At 40.2% G+C, this 18,083-nt stretch overlaps 2 protein-coding genes across 3 annotated transcripts in view; one reads left to right on the forward strand and one right to left on the reverse strand.

Annotated features, from left to right (window-relative positions):
- LOC119737348 (WD repeat-containing protein on Y chromosome-like) overlaps positions 1–6,946 on the reverse strand; it is a 28,203-nt gene extending 21,257 nt beyond the window's left edge. Inside the window, exons 1-3 of one of the 2 annotated variants that reach the window (XM_038211639.1) lie at positions 6,281–6,946; positions 5,055–5,463; positions 230–473 (exon numbers count right to left, since the gene is read on the reverse strand). In XM_038211639.1, the coding sequence (XP_038067567.1) occupies positions 230–473; positions 5,055–5,068 (258 nt within the window). In that variant the 5' untranslated portion in view covers positions 5,069–5,463; positions 6,281–6,946. Of the gene's footprint in view, positions 1–229; positions 474–3,585; positions 4,194–5,054; positions 5,464–6,280 lie in introns of those variants that run through there. The other variant, XM_038211638.1, reaches the window with a different exon arrangement.
- A 2,399-nt stretch (positions 6,947–9,345) lies between these two features.
- On the forward strand, positions 9,346–12,658 carry LOC119738878 (histamine N-methyltransferase A-like). Its single transcript, XM_038213853.1, has 3 exons — positions 9,346–9,758; positions 10,748–11,071; positions 11,661–12,658. The coding sequence occupies exons 1-3, from the start codon at positions 9,545–9,547 to the stop codon at positions 12,026–12,028; spliced, it is 906 nt and encodes a 301-aa protein (XP_038069781.1). The 5' UTR covers positions 9,346–9,544; the 3' UTR covers positions 12,029–12,658.
- The last annotated feature ends 5,425 nt before the right edge of the window (positions 12,659–18,083 follow it).

Below are 18,083 nucleotides of genomic sequence, written 5' to 3' on the forward strand. Positions count from 1 at the left end.
TCCTTAAAGACATCAGTTCTACACATATATTGCCACTCATTGTCATTGTCCTCGTGACCATCATTATTGTTTTTATTGTCATCAAAGTCATTGTCGCACTGGTCATTCGTGTTGTCGTTGTCACTTTCATAATTTGTCGTCATCTTTGCCATCACCATTATTTTTCATACTCATCATCATCCTCAATTATGGCATCATCTTCCTTCAAGTCATCCTCCCTGTCATTTACCTTAGCGAACAGGTTCTCCATCTGCACATCCCACGCCGTGGTCTTGAAGAGACTGTGTATCATCTCCTTGAATTCCTTCACGGTCACGTTCCCTGACTCTCTCTTAACGATCCTACCCGGTGTTACGAAGCCATCTGGTGGCATGTCATCTGTGGGCTCGTGGCGAGCAAACTTCTGCATCAACGCCTTGAGGTGATGCAGTTTGATCTGATCTTCGAATCGGACCGTGTCATCTTTCTCAATGCTAGCAAAATAACATTTTTCAATGTATCTTATTTCTTGATGGTAATGAGTGAGTCAACCAACTTGGCAATAAATTCCGTCTTATGCCTTCTTTGAGAAAGGACAGTGAACGATTATCATCTAAATCAAGGGCCTCGGCATGCAATTAAATATGCATGTACGATTGATTTCAACATAGAAAATTGAAAATTGACTATTTTAATTTCGAACTATACAGGCATGGTTTCTCTACCGTATTTCTGAAACAAATTATGTATAAATGTTTAATAGGAGTGGGACAAAAAGAAAATTCCAAACAGAATAGGGGTGTGCATTTACGGGTAGTACGGGTAATCGTAGTACGGATACCCGATAGGAAAAAAAACCCACACGGGGACCTGGGTATCCGGTAAGAAACCCAACCCCAAATTTAAATCTAGGAAGTTGCTGTGCAGATTGTTCATAAAGGTCCACTTGTCTGAGAAGTTACTTAAAGTAAAGTTTGTTATGGGTACAGGTACTCGATTCCATAATGGAACCGGTTGCTAGTGGAACCGGATCCTGACATCAGTGGTCGGGTACTCGGGTACCCAGTTCCGATGCACAACCCTAAATCAGAAAGATAGACAGCCTAAAACATTATGAACTCTCTTATTACTGTTGTTTATTTCTTATTTTTTTAAGTATTTCTGTTGAAAAACTGTTAGGCCTATTCAATGGATTTTCTCCTGCTGACAAATAATGAAAACAAAGAAACTAGTGACCAAAGGAAGCGCTCACTTTGTTAGCTCCTCCAAAACAAAAAAATGTCGTATCAAAAAAGAAGTAGATCTAAAAGGCGGCCTTTAAGGTGGCCTCACGTTCCGATATCGGAATTGGATTGATCAAAAAATACATTGGTTAGGAATTAACGGTTCCGGACCATTTTGAATTCACGGGTTGATTTTGAAGTGACGCGCAAGCATGTTATAGTTTTTGTTCATTTCGCGTCAGATTTTCAGCTCGTAAATTTATATTTGCACCATAAAATCAGCGTCATGTCCTTGATGATTCAACACTTACTGAATGGAAACTGCATGTGATACACTATCTGCGGTTCAGTGTAGCAGAACTCTATAGTGTGCGTTAAGACCTATACTGCTGCACAAACACAACTAATTGATCGCGTCCCTCAAATTATTTACCCAACACTTAACATAATTACTTTCGTCAACACATTAGGCAACCGCGATTTCTTTTAGAAATCTTTAACAGGTGTGATAATTGAACGGTTGCGGACAGTAATGAATAAATAATGAGAAAAGTCCAGCTTATTGTTAGCTAACCGGGCAGATAAGGTGAGTGACTCTTTGCCAAATTGGCAAGATTAAATTTATCATGATAAATCTGGTGAACGATGGCTTGCCTATGGGATACACAAATATTTATTACATGAGGTTTTGCCTGTTGTCGATGTTTCAGCTAGCTTAAGCAAATGGCAGGGTAATCTGGTGTTGAGGTTACATGGTGCAATACATACGGCTGATGAACAGTATTCTAGTCCAGTATATTCCAAGCATGATTGCGAGTATGAGTGCGATTAATTTGTCATGAGTGCAAATACGAGTACGATTACGAATACGATTAGGCCAAAAAAAAAAAGTCTCCGGTTTCTGGTATGCGCGCGCGTCGCCGTAGCCATGCGCGTCGGCAAAATGAAAAAGTTTTTTTTTCAATACAAGAGTTTGTTTCAAAACCGCCAAACTCACTGGTTTGACTGGAATTTTGCTGCTGCACAATTTTAACGTGTTTTTAGATGGGGTTATGATCGAGAATAAGATTTATGTGGCCTCTCTGGACTCCCATATATTTGCACTAAGTTTAGTCGGGCACCATTTGCAGTCATCAGCCGACATTTGAAGCCAAAAAAAAAAAACCCAGGTAAAAAAAAAAAAAGCCGCGTCGCCGCACCACTTTTGGGGCAAGCTCCATACCAGAAACCGGAGACTTTTTGGGGGGCCTTACTAAGCATTTTTTTTAAATTTTTTTATACACAAGTATGATCCAGTATGAGCACCAAACATTTACCGGAATAGGAGTACGAGTACAGTCTTGTTTTTTTTTTTTTTGCACGAGAAGGAGCAAATTTCAATAATTATGTCACAGGTTTCACGTTTGTTGTTGTAGTTGCTGTCTAGGCATTTAACAAATTAACACAGAACCCCCCCAATAAAAAAAAAGTAGCAGCTAATTCTTTTCCTGAATGTATATCTTAAAATAAATAATAAATATTCCTGCGGGATAACATTTGTAAGATTAGGAATAAACGGATACTTTGTCATGAGTACGAGAACGAGTACACGGGTATTTTTTTCTTGCGAGTTCGAGTACGAGTAGTTTATTTTCATGAGTACGAGTACTCGAGTACTAAACTGCTGCTGAGCACACAGGCAAAATGCTAAGCACAGAAATATTTGATAAGAAAAACACGTTACCGGCTCAAATATGAAATGCAATTTTTCTTTGTGAATGGTTCTCGATTAGTTGATGCTCATTAGGCCTACACGGGATTTGCATTTTTTTCCCGCTATGATTTGCTCATGATAAAAATTGAGGCCGCGTCCCATGCATGAAAGTTGACCCATTTGGAGACACAGTCTGTCACTGCATATCTCTGCAACTATCATCGTTGGTTTAAATGTCACTCATAAAGTTGTACTAACTCATCAAACTCGATACAAGGACTTGACACACCTATAGTAACCTAGTGGACGGTCAAGTGATCACAAATAACAGGCCATTCATGCCGTATTTGGGGATAGAATAAAATCTAAAGTCTGGACTGGTTTCATAATAATTGCTCGCCGCTAAAACTCTCAAGTAGATACGTTTATACCGGGTTGAAATGTGCGTTTTTTCCAGCTTTTTTTTCCAGCTAGCTCAACTGCATAATAATAGCACAGCAGATAACATATAATTTTGCTTGCAGTGTGCATCTTTACAAAGTGTTAGTTCAATGTTTCTTACATGATTATAGTCATGATTATAATGAAGCTTTTCGGTACAAATTTTGAGGGCTTCAACTTCTCTCGTGAATAACCTTCAAACAACATCCCAAAATAATGTCAAGATTTCTCAACTGCCTCATTTCTTACCTGTCCTCCTCAAGACTTTCGTCGCTATCCGTGTCCGAGAAATAATCCATTCTAAGAGGTTGAAGTCAAAGAAGTATCTAATGCCGTATTTCGAGCAAGGAAATAAAAACTCCCTTCGACTTATCCAATGTTCCGTTTTATGTTCTGTTTCCTTTTATCCTGCCTGCAGTCTAAAAACCCTGGTATGCCATGCAGTAAGGTAATTTTGACGCCGTCCGCTAAAAATCAACAAAAAAACTTGCATCGTATGAAGCACAGTTGTGTGCTCAGCATTTAGTTAGGCCTAAGTCCCAAACAGAGAAGAACATCAAAGTTGTTGATGAGTCGAACACGGTTACTTCTCCTCCTCTTCTAAGCTCAGTTGCAGAGTCAGTTGCAGATGTGTTTAGTTTGTCGATGCATTCTTCACTGTCACATTCGCTTCGAAACATTTTACAAAATGCATGCGCACAATGTTGATGTCCTGCGAGTTTTAGTCACAACACGTGTGTAAACCTACACTGTTAGCCGAACACCTTCACTAAAATGAAATTTTACAGCACCATTGAAGTTGGACCGACTTCTAGATGCAATCCTATCGAACTCAAGGTGGCCGAAGCGCCACTCGATCGTGTATCATGACAGAGTAAGGCCTAGCATGCTCCGCACTCTGTTGCGCAGAGCTGAGTAATTTCCGCCTCAATAATAGCTGAAGTGGCGGCGCGGCGACTGTGTTATATCCTTTTTGGATAGCGACACAGTAACAATACACCAGCCATCCAGGCAAACAGTTTGCCCACAATGAATAGGAATTTAATAGCTTTGTGAGGCTAATCAAGTCCACGATCAATAATCTGTTATATTACGGTTCACGACGCGAGCCAAACATCGAGAGATCAAGTTCTACATTTTTGTAACAGCAGCTGGTACCGTATGTAGGTTTAGAGTCACGTTATGGGGCCGTTACTTGATACTAAATCAACACAGTCGATTGTGTATTGAAGTGGGAATGAAACATGCATGCATTTGACCTGAATGTCGTGGTTGGGTTGCTACGTTTTAATTAAAAAGTCGGTAAATGTTTGGTTTTGTCATTCTGTCACGATACGGGGAGTTGGAAATACACAGAAGAGTAACAGATGTTTATCTTTCGTGTATTTTGGATAGTCTAGACTTTACCGTCCGCCATATTCTGTTTGTTGGCTTAATGGTTTCATTTTTTTCTGTTTGTCTATAATTTATAATCCTTGTCATGCACGGCGAGTAACTTATAAGTAATCTATTATAAGACGGAATTTGCGTCGGGTTGATGCAAATTTAATATTAGGTTTTGCCCTTCACCGACGTATAAACACTGTATACTCGAACCCACGATCTCCTAGCTGTCTAGTGCAGACGTCTTACCACTCGACCACCGAGCTTGCGGGATTTGATAATAGTAGATCCCATTTCCCGAAGGACAACCTGACTCCCCATGCTTGATATCTTACCTGTTTGCCTCCATTATGTTGCTGTCTTTGAACTTGAGCAGAGTCTAGTATCCGTTCATAATATCCTCATTTATGGAGTCAGCACTGTCGACCAGTCCCGTGGTTCTTGTCTAGAGAGTTGTGTCTCTGAGCCTCCTTTCGGAACATCTTTTTTGGGGTAACAAGTAGACCTATTTAAATGCAACACACAACCACGTCAGTCAGAACATTGTAAACCTCATTTTCACAGTGAAGTAGTTCGGCAGAAATCGTTCATTGATATTCCGATGAGACTCGGAGTTGCTTTTCACAAGGTGTGACAACAAATTTCTTCAGAAAGCTTCGACATCAAGTTGACCCTTCTTCTCTTGGATTGGAAGTTGGTGTAGATATTCAATCTGATCCAATTGGGTTACGGTTTCTTGTTCGCCTGTAAACAGAAAATAATATTTTAGAAAGAAACAAGATATCTTTCTTATGCCTCGGTAGCTAGGCTTGGCCAGCTTGTTCACATGTCTAGCCCCTTTTTAAACATGGGAAAGATAGATAACAATTTAATTAACTTCTTTTAGAACAGAGTATATTACAAAAAAATATTTGATGTACATCAAAGATAATGATGCCGAATCAATATGGAAATCAACATGCACGTAAAAACGTAGACATAACCCTTTTGTGGAAATAAAACAAACAACAAGGAAAAACTAAAGTTTCAATAGCGATATATTTTCAGAGGTTGCATTTTCACATGTCAAGGAATCCCCAAATCCTAAACACAACATATTTGAGATGAAACTAAATCTTTAGGCCTTTAACCGTTGCAGCTGTGCAGCTATAGCCTGTAGTTGTGAAAACCCAATTCTCAACAGGTAAACAATTTCTGGCGATATATCCCATAGAAAATTTCTTCAGGAAAATATGAAGTATACCGATGCCAATGTTGGTGGTAGTGTTATGTTGCGTCTGCACTTTCCGACAAAAATCGGAAATGTTTCTCAGTTCCCAAATCCATGCTTTCCCCACATACATACATTTTTTTGGTGCTTGGGTTTTTGCCCATCGACGAGGAGTTAAAAGCGCTGTACCCTCAGTGCTGGGGAGAACAGCTTTTATCAACAAAATTACCTGTATACGCAAGAATCCATCAAGGTACTTGCAATGACCATCATTGAGTTCATAAGGTGTAAAACGTGGTGTCAATTTACTGCATTTGATTCCTCTTCAGTTAACAATGAAGAACAACTTACCTCTTTTCGTATGGTCAACCTGTTGATCTCACTCCAAGAGTCATCAGGAATTGTGTTTTATCTGAACAAGGACAGGGTGGCTGTAGCTAGCTGTGCCAGATTTAGCGGGCTTAGTACAGCGCCGGGTTTAATCCTTTACAGTGCGGCTTTTCCTCATGTTAATCCCTCGGGTTTATCAGGGATAAGTATTAAGGAAAAGCTGTCGCAAGTGCAGCAAGTGGCCAGTTTGCGTTTACACCCTTTAATGGGCGTTCCAAGAAATTTAAATTGGCTAGCCTATGGTATAACTTAAGACCACCGCTTTCGAGCGACACAAATTGTCCTTGCTGCCAAGCCTAGATACTTATATGAACAAAGTCTCCAAGCACTGTTGCTATTTATGTCACTGTTGACACATCATTACGCGTCCCGTCCCCCTACTAGTCAACATAATTAAATCAGTTGCATGTAAATAATAGACTCTATTGACGCCCACCAAAAAAAGACGAGCTGTTGCCAATTGGGGTGCTTTCAAGTGGTCTTTGTGGTCCAATGGTGCTATAGAAAGGAGCCAAATGTATTTGAAGATGCATAAACAATACCTCACCCGGTGGTGTGTTCAGTTCGCCGTTATATTCACGTTGTATTTACTCGGGACACCAAGGAAAATAAAGAGAGGCTTGGCACAAGTGGAGTGGGGAACTTCTACAGGTTTGGAAATTATTCTCTGAGCCTGTTTGACAGTGTTTGGTTAGACAGCTCAAGGATAGTACGGTATTGTCAGAAGGCAGCTCTGCTAGTTTACTTATCCGGAGGGCAAACTTTCTCATGTGTTTAGCCCGGGGTATATATAGGCCTATATGCCTAATAACGCACGACCGAGGAATATCGTGTGTGATATGTCTGCATTTTGAGGTTGTTATAGTGTTCTTGTTCATGTATTGTGTTGTGCTCGCGTTTTATTGTGACCGAAAATTACTAGTTTATCTGAAAGGAATTTCGATCAGGAAATGAAAATGGCAAATAGTCTTGAACCACTGTCTCATTCTAAACTGGAGTTCCTGTTCGAAAGTTAAACAAGGAACGCTTGCAGTGACAGACCATAGAGCAAGGAATAGACGGACCGATTGAACGTCTTTGTTACGAGTCAAACGGAATGAGATCTTGTAAATTGAAATCCATGTTTCTAAATTGTATACTTTTTGTTTGCTTGTTTGTGTAAGTCGAGTATTGGGAATTGAAAATTGGGAATGTAGTTTCTTAAAATAATTTAATTATTTTTTACATTTCTTTTAAAACAAAGAGCATGCCCAAATAGTTTAAAACTGGTTTCCATTGGGGCCATGCATGCATTACAAATGATTACATCGTCGTCGTCGGCATCTTGGCAAATGATGGTTCAGCACATTCACCTGCATGTCCCTTGAAGAGCTTGCACTTTCTAGAGTGGCTGAAAAACCCAGACTGGCAGTCCCTTCCACAGTGGCTGCAGGTGAAGGATGATGGGGCTCGAGCTAAGGCTACCCTCTCCTTGCGTCTGGCTCTCTTGTCTGCCAGCTTGACGTCTCCGCCCTCTGTACATCCTCTCACTGCAAGTCGCAAGCCTGCCCTGGTCAGCTGGTGTGCTTTCCCAGTTGTCAACTCTTATGGGTGCAGGCCAGTAAATATAAGCCCGAAATTGCCTACGCCGGTCAAATCACGATTTGGTCCGGTATTAGAGCAGAGCCATGAGCTTGAGGGGTTGTAAAAAGGAAAAGTGGAAGTCGAGTAGAGGATTAATAGCTCGTATTTCTGTGAAATTCGGCCATGAAAGTATATAGGCTAGGCACAACAACGGCCCAATTTTGCTAGGCTCTACAATGGCCCAATTTTGCAACGGAGCGTAGGCATGCTTTTTAAATTGGCGATGGGATTCTTTAGATGGAATTAAAGTTTCTCCAAAATGTTAGGCGTTATACTCGGAAACAATTGAACAGAAACTGAAACGAAACATTTGCTTTAATATCGTGTGTTTCTCAGACACCTTGGAGAGTTGTGAGTATTAATTTTTTTGCAAGTGCAAGTGCACTTAATTATTACTGAGGTCTATGGAATTCTATTTACTGGTCTGCAACCTCACGCGGCCGGACGGCTTCATGTCTCATACAAATATAATGCAATAACAAACACAATCGTTTTTCAGTATAACCAGCACATATTGAAATGACTTTCGAGTTAATCTTGTAATATATTGTAAGTTTTATTTTACCCCACCCCCAAATTATGAAAGGTGTCCCCGCCCCTAAAGACAAAGTTTTTTTCCAAAATTGGTTCAACATGTGTTACAGTTTCTTAATTCTAATTTGTCATCTGCTGCAACAAATTTTGATAAAGGATTCTCCTTTGAGTTTATTTTGACAATTTTCCAAATGGACGCCGAGCCCGCAAAATGGTCAGGAAAATTGGTATTCAGTTGTGCAAAAAATACCCGGAAAAAACACTCTTTTGGTGTATGAAAAAATGGCATTAACTGGACATGGGTTTTTATAGTGTTTCATTATTAATCCCTGAAATGTGACCAAAAATTTAAAATGGGAGATGATTTTTTTACTATACAACTGGTTAGAAAAGTTCCACGATAATTCAATATGGCAGGGGACAGGGCTTTTCGATTTCAGTTCTCGGATTCCTTATCACACAACATCCGCAACGTCAGTTCTCTTGACAACTTTAAGGGTAGATTGAAAACTGATCTGTTCTCTCTACGTATTCTGTAACTTTGAGAGCTTGAGTTGTCCTTAGTATCGTAGTCGATACAAATCGTAGTCGAATAAAACCGTGCCTGTGACAATGGCGTGTAAAGGCACAAGACGGGTAACACTCCCAAATAGAGCTGCTCCCTCGTCTGCACTTTGGAGCCTTGGTTGCTTTTCTTGGTCGGTTTGTTGTTCAGTGGGTTGGTAAATATGCAAATAATGGCCAAACTTTGCCCCTTTTATCTCTTTGTTATGGATATTTTATTCAGTGACAGCAAGCTTTGCAGGCTGGAAAGTTATAGGACTGTAATGCTAGATTTACCGTAGCACGATGTGTAGTCGAATCTCTTTTGTGACTTTGTGAGGTTATGAAAAGACGTTGTTCGTCCTTCAATAGTATGCCCTGTCCGCACTCTGCAAGTGCTCCAATTTGGGAAACTACTTAAGAAGCTGGAGAATTTCTTGCGAAAATACTGCATACGCATTGCAGTTAAAGCTCAGCCCTATTTCAACCGTTTAGGAAACAATTATTTGCCCCAAATTGTACAATATGACTGCACGTCAAGTTGCTGTGGATTTGCAGGCTCTGTCAGAGAGTGGCGACTACTATAATACTGCTCTTGATCTGTATGATCGCGGGAGTAGAAGAATTCAGAGGTTAAGTGAATGGGTGGATGAGAATCTACCTGCGCTGGCTGAGTCAATCAGTTCTGGTTTACGAGAGGATGAAGAGTTGACGGTGCTTAGTGTGGGACCCGGAGAAGGTAGGCGCAACGTTCAGATGAATCCGATCACGTGATCAATGTACACTCATCGAGGCCCCCTTCAATGGCTATTCTACGGCAGTTACCCTGAAAAAGCTTCGCCATTTAAGGGGGCCTCCGTGGTAGAAGTGATGGCTTGTCCGGTCTATTATTGTCACGTCAGTTTTAAAGACACATTGTCACTGTATACCACGTCACGCGGAGACCCCTGCAATGGGTCTATACGTGTCACCTCAGACAAACACTTCGGGCAAAATCCGTCCAACAATAGGATTCACGTCCTTGGCTACAAAATGTATAAGTATGAGTGCTACTGTTGTCGTAAATGAGAAGTGATGCTCGGAGTGCTGCCCGCACACCGTTCCGATGACATTGGATCCGGTGAGATCGGATGCAGAATAAAACGTGTGATTTCATCGGATCGCCCGGTGTATTCGTGTGCGGTCAGATCGGTCCGAATTTTCAGCGCGTACCTCTCTCTACGATGGCCGCATGATCCTATGAGAATCGGCAAGGTGTGCGCAGGGCCGCGATTTTTTCCCCAAACGACATCCGCATGGGGTGTACGCTATGGGGTTTTGGACTTTACTTCTCTGAAACATGAGAAGCAAATATAAAATTAGATAAGAAAGAAATGAATTCGAACGTAATGAAAATTTGATTTTATTTCTCTTTAAAAAAAAATCCTCCAAAGCCTCAGATTCGAAAAAAAAAAAAAATCGGGTACAAAATGGTAACTCGAGCCCACACCGCGATGATTCCCAGTTTGGGAAAAGAAATTCGCCGCTGGGCCTAAGTGAAAAGGGGACTCCCTACTCATCCTACTAATAAGTCCTTGTTTCTTTCGAAGTTCGGGACGAATAAATAACCAATTTTAAGAACAAGCAAAACAGTTGAAGATGTGTGAAAAAATCTATGGATAAATAACACCTTTGTTAGGTATATCCCGCATTGTTTGGATAATCTTTTAATTCCAATGCTATTTCTAGGGGACAGTGACCGTAGAATCTTGAGCCATCTTCGAGGCAGGGCTCATCCCAAGATTCGCGCTGTCATAATGGAACCTGACTCCCACATGATGCGGCAGTACCAAGACCTGGTCAGCAAGGAGTCTGCCAAACTTCAAGACGTAGACTTTGACTGGAGACAGCAGACATTTCAGGAGTATCAAGCCACCGCCAAGGAAGAGGACAAGTTTCATTTCATCAGCAGCTTCAGCTCCATCTATTACTGTGGAGACTTGGAGAAGTCTCTCAAGTATCTCTACGAGAAACTGCACTGCGGGGGAATTCTAGTCGTGGCGTTGATGGCAGGTAATGACAGCATTGAAAGGATAAATGTCTCCTATAATATTGTGCACATACATGTATAAATGGATATGGGTTTTAAGTAAACTCTCAAAGACGCTCTGTCAATGATTAGTAATTATACATGTGTGTTTTGACGTATTCGTTTATAAGGTAAAGGTCCATGTTTGTATTTTCTAGCTTCATCATCTAACATCCCATATACATTTCAATGTTACACTGAATATTGTTTTTGTTGTTGTAAAATCTTTGCATGACCCCATCGGCGAGCTACGTTTGGAACATTTGTGTGGAAGGTATACCCAATCTTTAAATTTTTATTTGAGGAACGCTTGAATTTTAAAGCTTTTTATCAATTGGCCTATTGGGTAATTCTGTAAATCACGTACATGTCAGACAGGTCAATGAACTTCTGTTGGTAGTGTGAATGGGATGCATTACTAATATGTTACATCTAATGAAGAAAAAACAATAACACAGTCCAAACAAATGTACTTCCACGTGATCTATATGACCCTGTAAAATCATGTGGTCAGAGGAACCAAAAGAACCGGTATCCAGTTATCTTTTCTACATTCATGAACATTTCATCCAGGTGAAGGGGGCTTTGGAAGATTATGGCAGCACCTCCGCCAAACCTTAGGCATGACTATAGACTTCTTCACGTCCACCGACGTCGAGCATGCCTGTAGGAACCAGAACATACCCATAGCGGAGATACAGACCATCAGCATCCAGTGCGATATCTCGTCCTGTTTCGATCCTCCTCAGCAACTCACTCAAGACGGCAACATCCTTCTTGATTTCCTGACTCATACGGTCAACTTTGCCCAGAACGCCCCGGCTGAGTATCGAGATGATGTGCTTCGGTTCTTGGGGAGTGAGGCTTGCTCCAAGACGGGACCGGCAGGGGAAGCAATCTTTAATGGTTTTGATGCCGCTGTCATCATACGAAAACAGTAATACCTCAATAATATTTACTACTTTGCCCCTGCAGTATTGGCTGAAGCGGATCCAGAGCCTATATAGGAAGGAGGACTTTTGGCTTGCTTAACGAGTGGGGGATAACTGTGAAACGCATCGAATGCACAACTGTGCTCGGGTGTAATTTTCGTTTGTTTATTTTTTTTTCAAGAGGGAGATGTTTAGAATACGATTGGCTCAGGCAAAAATGATAACAACTGTTCATGGAGGTGTGAGGGTGAACGATAATTTATTTACAATTCCAAAAATCAGTTTTAACAATGTCTATTCAATCTACAAATCGAGTGTGTGATAACCCGGTACATTACCTCACCAATTTCCATTAAATGAATGCTATATGTTTGTGGAAAAATAATTTTTTGAAGAAAATCTTTTAAAAATTTGAAGAAATATGATACTAAAGAAAAAAATAATTAATCATCAAAAATGTAAATTTTTAAAATTGGAGCAGAATATTGAAATATTTACAGGTACAACCGACAATTACTTCTTGGTGATAAATCACACGCATAACATAAAGAAGCCGAATGTGCAGAACTTGATTTACATTTCAGATTTGATATTTTTAAATATACAGGGTGAGTAAAGAAAAACCAGACCCAAATGTCGGGACCATTGTTTTAGTGAAATTCTGCTTGTAGCACTTTCAAAATCTAGGATATGAATGCTCAATTCATGAGCTTTCTTTTAGTACAAGAATCATTCAAATCACTCATGTACCTTTTAAGTTATGGACTTTTAAACACAACCACCGTTGTAAAGTTCTGTCCACGTATCACAAAAAAGTAAGTGTTCTTTCAGCAAAACGAAAACAAATCACGTAGGTTTGCTGAAAAGAACGCACACCTTTTGTGTGATCCGTGGACAGAACTTTAAAACGGTGGTTGTGTTTAATAGTCCGTGACTTGGAAAGTATGTAAGTGATTTAAATGATTCTTGTACTAAAAGAAAGCTTATGAATTGGGCTTTTATATGTTAGATGTTGAAAGTGCTACATGCAGAACTTCAATAAAATAATAGTCCCGACATTTGGGTTTCGTGTTTTTTGACTCACCCTATATACATACAACCATCATCTTTTCATGTATCCTGTGTTAATTTACATAGTAATTTGACAAATTTTGCAAATGAGAAAAATTGATGTTTTTTTTATTATACAAAACCCAAACTGCTCACAATCGAAACTCATTGAATAGTCACGCGGCGCATTTTATTCCTCCATATTTTATTTAGTTACTTATGGTCGTATTTTCAGGCTGCATTTCTTAACATTCAGAGGTCTCTTCCAAGTCATCCACCTTATGCTTTCAACCTTTGTAGAACGTGCATAGTACTTGCCATTAAGATTCGACTGGTAACACCAGTAATACCACCATGCACCTTTGAAGTCTTTGGCACAGCTACTGGTTGGGTGATTGTCATTGTCCCTGTCTTTGGTTGAGAACAACTTGCCATTGTGCTTGCTTGTCAGTGAGTCTCCTGCCGTGCTGCTGTCGTTATATGAGCCGACCGTCAGCTGATAGTTGTCTCCAGAGATTTGAAATTCTCCATATTCTGCGTAGACTCTCTCATTGCCCCAGTCCTCTAAATCGACCCGTAGTTGCCAAGTTCTCTTCTCTGTCAGATGGCGCAAGATGTCATTCCCGATCCAAGTTGCCGAAGCCTACCTGGTAGTCCAGTTGCGGTAGTAGTCAACGCTGCCATCTTAACACCTCTGAATGACGATCCATCCTCCGCCGTCAGTCTCCATATCGCAGTAGACCCGGAGACCACGGCTGAATCCAGCAGGATAGATTGTGTAGATACCACTCACAACATGGCCTGCCTCCAGTAACTCCTTGCAACTATTGTGACGAAACAAAACCGAGTATATAGTGTAAGCCCATGAGATAGACGGCAAAACAATTTACAAACTGTTTGGAAAAAATCTGTGAAGCTCTTATATGCCCGTAAAAGGTTTTACTATTGTAAAATTGCATCATCAGTATTAACGTGATGGGCAGAAATTAATCTGCACGGTTTGTGTATAACCTTTTAGTTGATGAAACCATACATTCTGGGAATTGTAAACATTCAAAATCAGATGTTAGTAAAATAATTTAGATAACTTTCCCACATCACAACGTGGCCCAACATACAAACATAGCATGCCTACCTCGGTTTGTTGAGTGCACGGCTGACGCCAATGTTTGTTTGTATTGCTGATGTAGTAATGCTGCAGTCAACCTAAATGGAGTATAAGAACAAGTTCTCCTGGATAAATTAAAGACATTACCATGTAGATAACGAATAGACGAAAATAATGATACCATTTCTGAGTTATTGCAAATAGGACAGTTCAAGAAAGAAGGACGTATCCACCGACGTGTATGCGTTTTTTCCCCCCGCTGACCCATATAGCGCAGCGTGATTTTCCGCATGGCGCAAGCTGGGCTTGTGCCCTAGTGGACGACCCAACATTGGCGGTCCGCGCACGGTGACATCGTTTTTGACAGGGCGCGGTTCGTACATGTAAACGTACGGTCGAAAACTACCAAAATCTATGGCGATCCAAAGTAACATTTATATAACACTAGCGAAGTCTCAAAACAATTTAAAGATATCTCTGAATGAATTAGAGATATCTCTAAAATTTAGAGATATTATCTCCAAATACTTCAAGTTTTCTCTTAATCGTTTAAAAGACCAATTATTTTGATAAAAAAGTGACACACTTTGTCATTGATTACAGATATCTTTAAATTATTTAGAGATATCACTAATTCATTTAGAGATATCTCTAAACTTTTTAGAAATATCTATAAACGTTGGCATCAACGATTGATTTAAACACACCGTTTTATTGGTCACAACAATGTTTTTAAATAACGCTTCTATTGCCATCCTTTTGTAGTTCAAATGCAAAGTTTTGTTGGCATCAACGTGGACTTACAGTGCATTATTTGCCAACGTGAATGACATGAAAGTCTTTCATTTTGCAACTTCGATTTTACATGAAATGCATTGTTTTATTAACATCATTTGCCTGCATGTGCGGCGCTTCTTAATTTGTGAACCTCGATGGAACCGTGACTGTTTTAGGGATATATCTCTAAATATTTACAGATATTTTAAGATATATCCAAAACGTTTAGAGATATCTCTAACTGAATTAGAAATATCTCTAAATCATTTAGAGATATCTCCAAATCGTTTCCGGTAACCTGAATTGTGGACATGTTACGGGGGTTAGGAAAGGACACTGTCGGCAACTGTGATTTGTGCCGTACAGTTGGTTGCTTCCCGTAAGCCCATGGCCTGATTTTTGGCTTTTCGTGGCCACCGTCATTGTGTTTACCAGTGCGCAAGATTTAGAGTTATTTCTTGAATGATTTAGAGTTATCTTTAAAAAAAAATAGAAATATCTCAAAATATTTAGAGATATCTCTCAATCATTTAGATGTATCTTTAAATTGTTTAAAGACTTTGCTAATGCTATATAAACGTTACTTTGGCTCGCCATAAAAAAACAATACCCACCTAAGCAACGCAAACCTATTTGCAATAACTCGTACATCCTGTAATAATATTTCTTAATATCTCATTCAAATGATGTGATCAGTTTCATGAATGGGCAAACTGGAGAACATTAAAAAAATCCCAACTTAACTTGACTCTTTTTGCCGACGATTGCATGGAAATGGAAGCAAACAACGATCTATTTAAAACGACATGTTCTTGAAAATGTCGAATTTTTATCACAAAAATATGGTGTGTCTTCAAGATGTAGTTAGTAGACTTGCAGTTGGGATGATCAAGACACAGACTGAAGAAGAGTTTCTGCGTCTTCGCGATGGATTGATTGAAACTTGGAGTAGCCAAAGCATAGTCGACAAACCCACACATCTGTTGACTACCGAAACTTGGGTGAGCATACGCCAACATCCTCATGAATGCAATGGGAACAATTATTGTTAAAAGCGAATACCGTAATATTTTACCACTAATTGTGGCCATTTTGGCTGCTAATAAAAGCTTTCACATTGATGAGGCGCGAATTTCTTTCAATTTCAGAGAGAAAATCGTTTTAGAGTTTCTCCATCGACTGTAACACAAGGAGTGATATCTGAACGCACAGGCCTATATCTCTATCCCAATCATCACTGGCGTCGTACAAGCTGTGCACCGTTTCGTCCATCATTATCACAGACATTCAATGTAATCACGAAATGTTTGTTACGCACCAAAAATACAACAGTATGCCCCAATCAAAATTGCGAAGGACGTTGAAAAAATGTTACTATAGCAACAATATCATTATCTCCTGAAAGCAAATGTAAATGTACATGTACAGGGAACACATCTGATCCTCTTCAAACTTTGCTACCGACGGAATAACAATCCATCATGTACCTGTTCAAAGTTTTTAGCTTTGTAGCAATCACTTCGGCAGTGAGTGCTCAATTTAGGTCAGGTTCCTGCCACTCTCGGCTGACTGCCCAATGCTCTTGCCCGCCAGAGTGGCAATTGTGGGGAAACGAGTGTTATCGCCTCACTCCTTCACCGCATACTTGGGATGACGCCAAGACAGCTTGCCATGACATGGGAGACAAGATGGCCGCTCCTCGCTCGCTCGAGGAAATGAATTTCATGGTTGAATTGGCACGAAATGTGGACTGCGACTACTACGCCTGGATTGCTTGCAGTGACAAAGAAGAAGAAGGGATATGGGTGTGTGATGGTCAGGAAGGAAGCGATCCCTTCTTGGTATGGGATGATGGAGAACCAAACAATACTAACGGCCAGTGTTGTAGGTCTCGAGACCGGTCTCGGTCTCGGTCTCGGTCTCGAGACCACTTTTTGCCGGTCTCGGTCTCGGTCTCGGTCTCGGGAGCTGTGGTCTCGGTCTTGGTCTCGGTCTCGGTCCCCTTTGGTCTCGATATTTTGGCTGGTCTCGAATCGAGACCAGCCAAAAAGTGAGGGGGGCGGATTCCGCCCCCGGCCCTTTTAGGGTTAAGTGAAGAATCAGTTTAGGGCAAATGTGACTGCAGTGTGATGCTAATGGACATGTCTCTCTTCACTTTCTAGTGAGTGAGGCATAGTCCAATAACCATTGCTCCCTTCTTATTTCTCGTTTTTATTGTGGGATGATCTGTTGAAACAAGCACTTTATAGCCATCCTCATTGATTCCAAATACAACTGAGATTTAAATCTTATGAATCAAGACTGAAACATTATTTTTACCGTCAGATTTTGTATTTTGAATATGGGAACAATTCAACTCTTTTTCCCTAGAAATATTGGTGATTTTTTTCTATTTTCCTTTTCAAGTTTTCCTTTATTCGTGGAGGCGGGAAAACGTTTTTTTTTTCATTATATTTATCAATGGATATTTATCAATTCGTAGACTGTTAAATTGGTATTAGTGGTGGACAGCTGAATTTTGTGATCTCTTTATTAAAATAGACACGACTTTGGAATAGAGTATGCAAATTACGTGAAATGTTCACAGTTACTACTCAATAACATGTTTTTTATCCCAATTATATTTTTTACGAAATGCCATTTTTTTATCATACGGTCACTTTCTTTTTGACTCGCCATGTATTCACCTTTTCATCTGTGATAAACACAAATTGAGCTACTGCCATAGTCACACAAAAATAGAGTCTAATTGCCTGCCTCGTCTCCCGAATGTCAATTGCATTTGCACGAGTCGAAAAGAATTGTGTTCCATTAATCGCTATATGGGTGCAGACCAGTAAATCGGTCCGAAATTGCCTACGCCGGCCAAATCACGATTTGCATGCCCTCAAAATCTTCAGTATTTGAGCATGCTGTGGGCCATGAACTTGAAAGTTTGTAAAAAATATGGGTGGAAGCCGTGCACAGGACTGAGAGCTTGCAGTTCTGTGTAATTTGGATGTAATTTGGACCCTAAAAGCGCTCTATTTTGCAATGGAGTGTAGGCATCGTTTTTTCAAAATGGCGATGGGCTTCAGGACTATTTTCAGGGGTGACCATCTTCAGAAGGAAATTTCTCCTGAAAGTCAT

The sequence above is a fragment of the Patiria miniata genome, unplaced genomic scaffold (genome assembly GCF_015706575.1).
Source record: "Patiria miniata isolate m_02_andy unplaced genomic scaffold, ASM1570657v1 HiC_scaffold_3, whole genome shotgun sequence".
Taxonomy (NCBI): Eukaryota; Metazoa; Echinodermata; class Asteroidea; order Valvatida; family Asterinidae; genus Patiria; species Patiria miniata.